Source organism: Chrysemys picta, chromosome 8 (assembly GCF_011386835.1).
Source record: "Chrysemys picta bellii isolate R12L10 chromosome 8, ASM1138683v2, whole genome shotgun sequence".
In the NCBI taxonomy this organism is placed as follows: domain Eukaryota; kingdom Metazoa; phylum Chordata; order Testudines; family Emydidae; genus Chrysemys; species Chrysemys picta.
This window is the reverse complement of record NC_088798.1, coordinates 37623576-37635775: the sequence shown is the minus strand read 5'-3', so window position 1 is coordinate 37635775 and position 12200 is coordinate 37623576. Positions and strand designations below refer to the sequence as shown.

The following is a 12200-nucleotide window of genomic DNA, read 5'->3' as shown; positions in this document are numbered from 1 at the left end:
TACACTCATTCAGCAGAACTACAACCTTTGGAATTAAGTGACTGCCTACTGCAAGATCTCTGCACTGCACAGCAAAATCTTTTTGACTTTGTATAGCTGTTATAGCACACACAACTACCTTTTTCAAAAGTCATTGTGAGGGCATGAGGGGCCAGATTTTTGAAGTGCTCAGTATTCACAACCGGGGGAAGATTTTTTCAAAAGTTCAGTTCCCATTCTGTCACTTACGGCCTGACTTTTCTAAATAGTTCAACCCCCAACGTACTGAGCTCCTTTTGAAAATCCGGCACCTAAGTGAGATGTGAATGCTTTGGAAAATCTGCTTGGAGTGTGGGTGTCAAACTTCTGAAAATTTGCCTCCATGTGTAATAACTGCACATGTGTAGCAACCGCAGGTTGCTTTATTTTCAAAGACTTGGGTAACTGTGTTGGATTCTGAAGAGCATTTGACATGCCAATGCATAGAGACTCTCAGACATATAATTGCATCTGGCTCAGTAACTGGCACTGCACAAAGACAGATTATATCTAAGGTATTTATAGAGCACAAGTCACCACAGTATCTAGGAGACGCGATAGCAACATGTTACTCAGTACTAGTCACCTGCTTTCTGTGCACACTGGGAAAATGTGTATCTTTCTACTTAAGTCCCAGAAAAATCAGATATTTCTCTTACACATCTACCATAAATAACCTCTCATTTCCTCCAGGCAGCTGTGGTATGCAGAGATATCACAGGTTCTTTATACACCTATAGGCCCTGATGAGGATTGGGGTCTCATTGTGCTAGGGTCTTACAAACACAGGCAATAGTCCCTGCCCTGAGGAACTTAGAAGATAAATGGACCTTCATGGAGGCCTTGCCCCAATGCCTCCCAGCCATTGGGTTTATGATCCAATCTGCTTCTCCCTGCCTAACAGAATTTGCCTTGCCAGCAATAGAGGATGTCTTATCTACACTGGGGAAAGTGCAGTGTGTTAGAACATGTGTTAATGTACTTTAACTAACACACCATAGGTTTGGGCTTAGTGTGATCGAGGATTGTCATATTTAAAAACATGTTAGCTGATTAACCCTGGGCTGCCTCCTAAGTTTAACGGCAGCCATACAACATACTTTTAAACCCTGCCCACATTGGCTACTAAGTTGTTTAATGTCATGTTAGAAAATAAATTAAACACATTTCCCCACTGCAGACCTGGCCTGACAGGGTGCGGTAGAGCTTATCAAATGAAATGGGGGCAACAGCGGGAGAGACTCTCAGTCAAGATCCTGGACAAACACAATGTAAGACTAGCCTCAAGCTATTTCAAAAGGAGGCAGATGGGTTGGTGACTGTAGGGAATTGGCATGTGAGTCCATCAAAGGGCAAGTATATCATTATGGGAGACATGGCAGGGCTGGTGGTATTGACAGATGGCTGCTGCTTGGGGGTAGAGGGTGGGAAATTAGCCCAGAATGGATAGTGCAGAGCCAGAAAAATAACAAAGGATAAAATGAAACCAAAAAAGCAACCAGTCTGCTTCCTATTTGTTAGTTGCCTTCCTCTGACTTTCAGTATCACTTCTTTAGCCACTGATCTGCTTTTAACTCTGGCTCCCTGACTCGAAGCAATAAATACTTCCTGAAATGTTCAAATAATACACTACATTTGGACAGGGCATGGCTGTGTATGGAACAGAACTTAGAGTTTTTATCACTCCAAGAAGTGGGGCTCTCGGGATGTGATCATTCATACATTCCAAAACAAAAAGGGACCATTGTGATCATCTAGTCTGACCACCTGTATTACACAGGCCATAGAACTTCCAGCGTATCTTTTAGAAAAACATTCTGTTTTGGTTAAAAAGTTACCACTGATGGCGAATCCACCATAATCCTTGGTAAATTGTTCCAAAGTTTAATTATTCTCACTGTTAAAAAATTACTCCTTATTTCCAGTCTGAATTTGTCTAGATTCAGCTTCCAGCCACTGCATCATGTTCTACCTTTATATGCTAGACTGAAGAGCCAATTATTAAATATTTGTTCCTCATGTAGGTACTTATAGCTGGGAATCAAGTCACCCCTTAATCTTTTCTTTGTTAAGCTAAATAGATTGAGGTCCTTGAGTCTATCACTATAAGGGATGTTTTCTAACCCTTTAATCATCCTCATGGCTCTTCTCTGAACCCTCTCCAATTATCAATATCCTTCTTGAATCATGAGAACCAGAGGTCACATGGGGTGGGTGAATTGATGGGTATAGGGTGAATCGATGGGTATAGGAGGAAGCAGCCTGCTTGTGAAGCAATACTCACATTCTGCAGTCTGGTCACTGTGCTGAGCAAAAACAGATGTGGCATGTCAGAAGTAGAAAGCTCTCTAATCAGTAGTTCCTGCTCACACCCTGAGAATAAGGCAGGCCAGCTTGCTCCACTGATCTCCCCATTCTGACAAATAAATTGAGTTACAGGGCAAGCAATAAGCAGGAGCCACTGTGGCATCGGGTGGAATAATAGCAGAGGAGTGACAGAGTGACAAACCATTGTTTGTAGCAGAAAGGATCGAATGAAAGGGATGACTGACAGCACAGTTAGCATTGCCAATTCAGCAGGAGACAGAGGCAGCACTTCCAAACAAAAATCACAGAGGCTGGTGGTACTGCAGAGCTGAACCTGACGAGTCTGTAGACTTCCCCTCTGTGGCAGATGGGTAGATTCTATGTATATCATACGGCACATCATGGTAAGCTCCAGTGCTGCCCATGAAGAAAGCTGGATTGTTGTCATGCCATGTAAGGATGGAGCATGACATGGGCTGCAGCAAGGCTTGAAAAAAAAACACAAAGGCACAATCCCTAGCTGATACAAAGCCTACCGCTAACGGAGACGCACTGTTTGAGCTGTACCCGTCTTCTGAGATCCTGAAATGGTGACTGCTCACAATGACAACTGCCAGCAGTTATTCCTACCATTCCCATTATTTATTTTCATGATGGAAATGAAACCTATTTTGCTAATGTATACAGTGCTCAGAATCTATGGTTAGGGGTGCTGAGTACCTGCATGGGTGGATAGATATCACATGTACACCAATAACATATGAAAACCCCATATATTAATTCTAGTCTTTCCGGGCTATGTTGTTGGGGAAATAGTATTATCAAATGAATCAGCTGAGAGCAATTTGGCAAAGATTAAATATAATGAGTCTGAGTCTCCTCTCCTTGACACCACTTCAAAACTAACTTAACTCCATAGACTTCAAGGGAGTTACTTCAGATTTACATAAGCATAAATATATGGAGACTCGGGTTCTCTGTGAAAAAACAACTACGAGTGGTGTTAATCCCAGGTCTGAAATGTTAGGTTCAAAGGTACTTTAATCCATTGATTACAACACTGAACTAGCTCTCACTTGGTGGGGGAAAACTATAGCTTTAATTATTTGGAGAGAGCAGTCTCATTAAGAAGGTTCTGACTGTGCAGCATAATTTCTCTTCTTTATAACATCACCGGGGGATGAAGCTTCAAAAAAAAAAAAAAAAAAAAAAAAAAAAAGAGCTTAGAAGTTATTCTATGCATAGGGGACTAACCACAAGGTAACAGTTGTTATTATAACACTCAAAAGTGGACTGGGAAGCTAGATTGCATAGGGTAACTTTCAGAGGGTAAAACAAAGGCAGTTTTTATTCCATTTGTAGGCCCTTTGGGATTAGCTTTCTAAAATAGCTTTCTTTCATGTGGGTTAGTTTTATAAAGCCAAACATCTAGTCTGGGTACCTCTAGAATGGTGTCTGTAAAGAAAATTAAATACCACAGCCTGTTGCTTTGATAGATATGGTGAAGTTATACTAGTCATAATAGAGAATCCAAATCTTTCCTGCACCTAAGACCTTGAAAGGGGTGTGAAATACTACTTTTTACTTCCAGCTGAATTCCCACTAGATAGGAAGGTCCCCTCTGTGCACACTGTGGGATCATGGTGAGGCATGAAGTGCCTTGGAGTGAGCTACATATTTTGAAACAACTCTTTTTGAATGTGTGTGTGTGTGTGTGTGTAAGTCCCATTCGTAGGTGCTGATTTCTGGCCCTATCTACACTTATAGCTTTGCATGTCAAAAACCAGAATTGTCATAGAATTGTTTAATTCTAAAGTAAAGTAAAAATGGCCCTCTAGCAACTAATCGAGTTAGTTTTCAGCTTGCTGCAGTGAAGGGGCCATCTTGAAAAGTGAGGAGGAATGAGAGACGTCTCTTATCTGGGTCCTGTTATAATGAACAGTACAATGGTTAACAGGTTATTTCATTTGATTTGTTGTTTGACTTCCTCTTAGACTATACAGACCTATGCACTTCCTGTGTGGTGCACTGACTGTGGAGGTGATCCTGGAGTTCTTGCCAGGTGCAAAGATCCGCACATGCAGATCCAGTGTCAGACTCAGGCCCTGGAACAGTACTAGTGCAAGGCCTTTATGAAAACAAATGGTAGCAATAGCAGGATTATGTCTGTAACAGATTTCGTTTTAGCCCCCAATCCAAACCCCCTGACAAAGTGCATTCATTTGCTGGTAAGTTTCACTGCACTGTTTAAGTTACTCTCCAGCTGTAAGGACAATTGGAGACGATTTGTTTGGAAAGGATGAATCTTTGCTCTCCCGCAGCAGCATGTGAGCAAGTGGTACCCAAGACACAAATCAGCATGGCCATTCTGAATCTGCTGGGGAACTCTCTTGTTTGCATACAGTACATTAGGGGAGAGGGAAACCTCATTTGTTTAGTACCTCTTGAGACTTTTAACTTACTACTTGGAATATAATAGTGAGGCAGAAGAGACAGAAGCCAGCTGGACTAAATTCATCCCTGGTGTAACTACTGAAGTTGGAGTTATAATATAGCTGAATTTGGCCCATATAGTCTGAGCACTGAGGATTCAACAAAGCCCTCAGGGAGGATCCATGTTGAAAGCTTTTCTTTAAATTATTGCATTGCAGCTCAGTTCCTTTATTATTCAGCATGAGTCACTCTGGTCCCTCTCTCTAAGTCTGATTTGCTATGGATATATGTGACAGTGTTCTCCTCTCATCAGTCAGTAAAATATAAATCATATGAAAACACTTTAGCATTCTGATTGAACAGTCACTATACTGTAGTTTAATGAGAAGACAGGCTGTTTAGGGTGGAAGTTATTTTACTGGTGCTATTCCATCTCTGTTACTGCATTTAAAGGACTCCTAATGCCAAAAATACTGGCTGGAGATGGGATGTGCTCCACACACTGGCCCTGCAAGAGCTGAATTGGGCCAGATGGCCCCAATAAGCTAATTAGGCTGCAAATGGAGGAGCTTTAAGTTGGATGCAGCTAATTAGAGAGAAGCAGCCTTTCCCTGGGAAGAGGGAGGAGTGCTTGGAGGTTGCCAAGACAGGTTGCCTAAAGTTACTCCCTGGGAGAAGGGATGGAAGAGACTGGCAAACCCAGAGGAATGGGGAAGGCCAGGAAGTATGGAAACGACACAAGGAAAGGCAGAAAGGTGCAGGGAATGGACCTTGGTTGCTGTGTAGAGGGTCCCTGAACCAGAACCTAGAGTAGAGGGTGGGCCTGCCACTGTGAAGCAGAATACTGCCTGGGACTGCTGGAGAGCAGGAACCTTGATGTGCTCCTCTCTGCCCCCTGGGAGGGGATATCACAACTGTGACCTGGGTGGAGTCATGAAGTGGACAACTGCAGCCCCTGAGACAGAGAGGAGCTACAGAGGAGAAACTGAGAGGATATAACCGCTGGAAGGGGCATCAACCTGACTGATCTAATCCCCAGAACCATCAGGAGGCAGCACCATACAGCGGTAAGTAGAGCAACCAGTGAAATGGCTAAACAGGGTATTCTGTACACAATCCTGTCTGAGGGTTAAGTAACAAGCAGCACCACCCCACAAGGAGCTCCCCAGCACTCTCAGGGATAGGTCAGGATGTGGCTCGGTGCTCTTGGTCTGTTCTTTTGCGCAGTACAAGTGGAGAAGGATTTGGTTTCAACTCAACTTCTGGCATGGGTTGCACCTCAAGGGTGAAAAACCTGTGCTCCCTTGAGTGCAGGGACTGGGCCTTCCCACTTAGAAGCAGGACATATAGTAGAAGCTGTTTTTTGCACATGTCTGTGTACCCACATAACGGCCAAGGCATAATCCAACCCCAGATCTTTGCTACTGGCCATGGCATTTTCTCTGTGGCTGCCTGTTTCTCTAAAGAATGTGTGGTCTTGCTGCTGTACACTTGACAATCCTTGAATTAGATTTCTAGTCTGATCTCACTGGTTTAGCAAGCTCCTTTAGGTGACTTCAGTAGAACAAATCCACACAAGTAGCAAATGCAAGTCACATGCCTGGCATTCCATCCAGGTGCTACACAAATATTTAGCTGCAAATACAGAACTTGCTACCAAGCAGCCTTCACACCTGAACACTAATTGATGGGCAAACCCATGCTTCAAGATTAACAGTAACACTCATTAGTTTTCCACTTTGTGCTCTTAAGTAACAGATGATGCATTTTCTGACTCACTGTTTCTTCAGCCAGCAGTGCCAATTCTATCTGTTCCCAGCCTAATGGAAACTTTTTACTGAAGGAAGCATCTTGTGCTTCTGCCCATTGTATGGAAAGTATGTAATTGCGCATGGTATATAGACAAAGCACAAAGGTGAGTTTACCGTGAATACCCAAGTAGAATGGGCTTTGCTCTTATTCCTTGGACACTTGTCTGAAATAGTTGTGAGCTAGTAAAGCATTCTGGAAATTTGCATAGAAATGAGCATTGTAAGCATCTCACTAAGTTTAGAAGATTGTTCTCCCTTTATGCTCCTGTAGACTTTATTCTTTGGGGAGGTGGCCTTATTTCCAAAAGGGAGATTTGGCAAAGAGGGAGGGCAGGCAATGCAGGAGGAAATGTAACTCTGTTCATGGATACTGGTTTGGTCTACCTCCTCCTCACCTAGAGATATGTAAAACAGATGGGTTCACTCCCAGATTCCAGCAGTAGCCTCCAATGGAAACTGAAGCCCAGGTCTCTGGTGGTTAAATGCCTATCTCAGAGTGGAGCTGTAGACCTGCAAAGGCATCCCCAGCTCTCCTATTAGCTGGCTGACCCAGCTCTGGAAGTGGGCACTGTCAAATGTCAGGCACAGCCAGAGTGCGAGACGATGCATACAGTGCTCCTATAAAGGGCCTTTTGCAGTTTTGGATGGAGGTTAGGTGATATTGCAGCGCTAGCTCTTCTCTCTCTCCTCCTCTCGGCAGTTTTAGGTCACTATAACAGCATTGCTAGTCACTTTATCCCCCATGCGGTCAGGGGACAATGCAGTTCTTGTGAAATGTGTAAACAGAATTACTCCTCCTCTCAGGACCTATTGATGTAGTTTCACAGGTGAAAAAAATAGTGTAAATGAGAACAGGCCCACAGGAATGAAAACACAACTAAGTTGACATCACTAGAAAAAATCTTTGCATTTCCTGCTTTCTATGACATTATTTGTAGAACTGAATGGCCCTTTAGAGAAGATAGTTTGAGTTTATGGGGGGAAAAATCTGATGAACGGCTGTTCAGTTCAAAGTAAATTCATGTTTTACTATAATTTTCCTGTGGCGTTCAATGCAGCACTTTAAGTTGATTTATTAAAATATATTAAATCTTAGTGTAAATGCTGAAAATAGTTGCTAGCAGGAATATTGGAGGCATGAGAATGTGACTGATCAATCACTTGGTGTCAGGTCACTCGGCAGAAATGTTGAGAAGTTCAAGAACCTCTCAGTTGCTTCACTTATTTGTTTTCATAAGAACATTAACTGAGAGGCCTGTCAAATGCTTGCAGTGTCAGTGATCCCTCGGAGCATGCACTGTGTGACACCGTACCTAAAACTGCAGTCGTGTGCATTTTTCAGGGATTTTATTGTAGGTCAAAGATGAGTGCAAAGTTATAAAGCAAACAAGGAAACAAAATTCACCTGTTCTTCTGTGATTTAAATTGTCCAATTTATTCAGTGCTTGGTATATCCACCAAGGAAAATGAACTGGACTATCAGCACAACAAAACTCTATGCATTTAATTGTAGCATAATTGAGCTAAAATAATCCAAATTCTTCTGACTCTTTGCATTGCTTTTCACTCTTTAAAAATGATTCTGCCTCCAATATTATTTGAGTGTGCCTTTTTCCAGGTGTGCTAATCAAATTTAGGTAATCTAGCTGCAGAAGTAGCTCTTCGCCAACAGGCCCGGTGGCACAATGATTGAAACTTTCTGGTTTGTGGTTCATAGTGGTGTTCATTTAGGTTGTCTTTTTAGCAAGGGACTTTCTCACTTCCTGCCTGATCACTGGCACTTTAGAATCTTGCTGCTTGTTTAACCTTATAATCAACATAAATTAACTCACGCTGAGGTGTACAGGATTTGTGGTGAAAGGGTGGCTGCAGAACTCCATGAGCTCCAATGGAGGCAAATGAAATTAATGAGTGAAGGGGTCAGTGTGAGAGACCAGAAGGGTGGGTATAACTAGACCTTTAGAGTGCTTGCTGCAGGCCTTGTTCTTCACTGCCCTGCACTTTGTCATCACTTACACCAATGCAAAGTATTGAGATGGTGGTAAATCAGAAGGGTAGTATTTTACATCCTCACTGCACAGATGAAACGGATACAAGGCAGTGAGGAATCAAGCCTATGTTGTTCTCTTCTCTAAAAATACGACATAGACCCTCAGCTGGTGTAAACTGATAGTCAATGGAGCTATGAATATTTACACCAGCTGAGGATCTGGCCCTGTGGTCCCAGACTAGCTTGTGAATTTTTTTCTCATCTGGAGACTCCACATCACTCAACTTGAAGACTCTTTAAGCAGATTCTTGTATTTTGCTTAGAGTCCTAAATTAACACAATCCAGAAGTATCGCCTTGTCTACCACCTACCTAAACTTCTCCTCTGCTGGGTACTTACAGAAAACTGCCATCTGAAAGCAGCTAGGCAAGTGGTGGCTTGTGATTCCTGCCTTGATTATTACGCTTTATTACTGCCACAAATTGCTCACACAACTACCCTATATTATTCTGATTCAGTCTAGACCACCACATTCAACACCCTGACCTTTCTGTCCTCTCCACAACTCCTCTACAGGACTTTGTAACAAGACCCAGACTAGCATGAACTTTTTCTGCTGCATCCAAATGATTCCATTAGCGAAATCACGTGGACTCACGAAGCTTTGTGTGCAAGATAAACGTTGCTATCAGTTGCATAGCCCGTTATAAGTGATCGTAAAGTCCATGCCCAAGGCACTGAGGTGATAGACACAGACACAGCCTGGCACCGTGTGTATTTGCTGTGTGCCTTTTGCTCTTTATAGTCATGCTGTATCCAGCTTGGTCACAATCCAGCCAGTATTCTGATCCTGGGAAAAAATGCTTTTAATATGAATCTCCTGCGCTAGAGTTATTTCAGTCACCAGCAAATTGAACCCTCTGAGGATCAGGGGAAGGAAGTAATGTTGTCCGAGGTAGCTGGCCAAAATGAAATACACTGTAATGTTCTGTTGAAAGTGGAGAATCTCTTTCCCCCTTGCTCTGTGAGTGGCACTATCAGTCAATTTGCTGGATGAAGTTTAAGGTATTGTGCTTGGGTTGCTTCATTTCATGGGTGTCCAGTTTGAGATCCCTTTTTAAAATGGTTTGAGCCACAGCTACTTGGGTGACCACCTCTGTTTGTGTGAGATCACAGTAGCTGAAATCCAAAGTACATGAGCTAATACTGCCTGGCAACAAGGTATTCTGGGTGAGGGATTGTGGGCTCTAGAATTAAATTATGTTCCACCAGAGCCTGGGTTTCTGAGTGCAGTTTCCCATGACATTGCTGGAAAGATATTTTATCTGAAGCACTAAAGTTCTGGAGTGGGGTTTGTTTCCCTGTTGACAAAACAGGGTTCTGCATAAAAAGTTTGACCCCCTGTAGTAGTTCTTTTTGAGCTAGGGTAACCGGTACTGTACACAGTGTTCCAGGTGAGGCCCCACTATTTATTTACATAAAGGCTTTATAATATTACTTGTAGTAATTACCATCCCATTCCTTATGGAATTTAACATCTTGTCAACATGTTCATTCTTGAACTTAATGACCTGATATGATTGTTATGGGACAAGATTATGGCAACAAGTGAGATAGTAACTAGGAATGTACAAACCAGGATAGCTTTTAATAATGCTTCTAAGTAAACACACTGAAATTAAATCGCTTACATTATGCTCCTGCTTTTGTCTAAACTTAAAGGAACAATAATCCTTCATAATTAAATGTCATGTTGAGATAGAGGAAACGGTATGGAAAGAGGTCAGTAAATTTTTATCCAGATTCTAGTTCAGATGCTGCTGATTTATTATTTGAAAGCACAGTAATGTCTGTGACCATGTCTAATTTTTTTTTTTGGAGTGTTTGTTTTGAAATGAAAATTGGAGGCCTTAATATTAAAGGAGGACTTGTGCAAAAAGAAATAGCCATGAGGGGGGAGAATCACATGTAGGCATCAGAAAACTAACATGTATTTAAAAGGATTCGATGTCTCCAGGGTGATTCTATAGAGCAATTGCAAGAAGTTGTAGACACATAAGAGAGAATTCAGAGAAGAGTGACAAATGATCAGACAGCTGGAGGTTTTGACTTAGGAGGAAAAATTAAAAGAGCTAAACATGGATAACTTAACTAAGTGATTAAGGTGCAGGAGGCAGCCTGCAAATACTTGAAGGACCAGTGGAGAGGAATAAATAAGGGTGGAATAACAGGGCATAACTAGAAATAACAAAATGAACCCTAGAAGATAAATGTGAACTTCCTGTGAGTGAGATTTCAGATCGTGGAATCTTTTCCTGAGAGAAGTGATGAAAGCCCTATTTTGTAGAACTCTTAAGACAACCCTTATTGTTCAGTTGTTTAAAGTATTGGACTTTAAATAACTGAACAATAAGATGCACATTAATGGACAAATGTCTACTTTGTTTGTACTTGTCTTACTGTAGTGACACGTCTCAGAATAACTTTTTCCACCCCTTTTCACCATATTGTTATATAGAATACATATTAAACCAAAGGCAGCTAGTCAGACTTCCTTACCTCAAAACAGACCGTTCCATTTCAGATAGTACAAATTAGTGCAAAAGCACATAAGTAAGCTGTGATTGCTGATGTGTAGGGTCCCTCTGGTTTACAGTTTGTCCACTTTGTGTTACTGCAACCTCCTATCATTAGATAATAAAACAGGATCTTATGAAATCTATAGAAAGAGGGTTACATCACTCATATTCAACACAACCGAAGTTAAATTCCTTCCCAAAGAATTGTTGCAATTGCACTGAGATATATTAAGGCTTCTGTAGCTCAAACTTTGAATGTATGTCCAGATCCTTCAGCTGTTGTAAATTGATATAGCTGTACTGAAGTTATGCTGATTTAAACCAGCGTGGGATCTGGCCTATCCTCTCGTCTGACACAAATGCCCTCTGACACAAATGCAGAACACTGTAAATATATAACTTTAAAAAAAATTCTTAATAACTCCATCAAGGAAAAAGCTGACTGCAGAGTATAAAACTCTTTGCCAGGAAATGACCTGAATTTTGTGTGCCAAGTTTCTCAAAAATATAATTCAGGCTATGTAAGTTTTAAGTTGGGCTCTTACCTTCTGTTCCATGAATCTGTAGAAATGAAATCAAGAGACTGCTTCACTCTGTCATAGTCATCACTGCCACTTCATAAATTAATGTAGGTCAGAGACTGCATGGGAGAGAGATACAAGTGATAGACTCCATCTGATGCTGTTCTATTGGACTCCTTTATTAAGATGCTTGCATGAATGATTGGCCAGCATCGATGGTGTTTACCCCCCCCCCCCAAAAAAAAATCTGATAGCTTGAGTCACTTTTAGAAACCACTTTTCTCAGTGAAGCTTAGAGCTCCATGCTAGCAGGGTATATTCTAGGAAATCATGTATTGATTTAAACATGCCAGCCCCACACTCATGATGTTATTGTAAAAGATTTGCTAGTCACAGCAATATTAGTAAATATTTAACTTGATAAATCTGGAACTTGGAGTGGTGTAATGTATGTGGGTGTGGCTGTATTGGGGCAAATCTTTGTTCTGGACACTGCTTGGGTAAATTAGCAGTTGGGTGGACAGTCAGTGTAGCTCACTAC

The 12200-nt window shown here is 41.7% G+C and overlaps 1 protein-coding gene across 2 annotated transcripts in view; it reads right to left on the bottom strand.

Annotated features, from left to right (window-relative positions):
• The window catches only part of PALMD (palmdelphin), a 70823-nt gene extending 58832 nt beyond the window's left edge, over positions 1–11991 (bottom strand). Inside the window, exons 1-2 of one of the 2 annotated variants that reach the window (XM_008170619.4) lie at positions 11684–11991; positions 11119–11243 (exon numbers count right to left, since the gene is read on the bottom strand). In XM_008170619.4, coding sequence (XP_008168841.2) covers positions 11119–11138 — 20 coding nt within the window. In that variant the 5' untranslated portion in view covers positions 11139–11243; positions 11684–11991. The remainder of the gene's footprint in view (positions 1–11118; positions 11244–11683) is intronic. The other variant, XM_042840625.2, reaches the window with a different exon arrangement.
• Between the last annotated feature and the right edge of the window lie 209 nt (positions 11992–12200).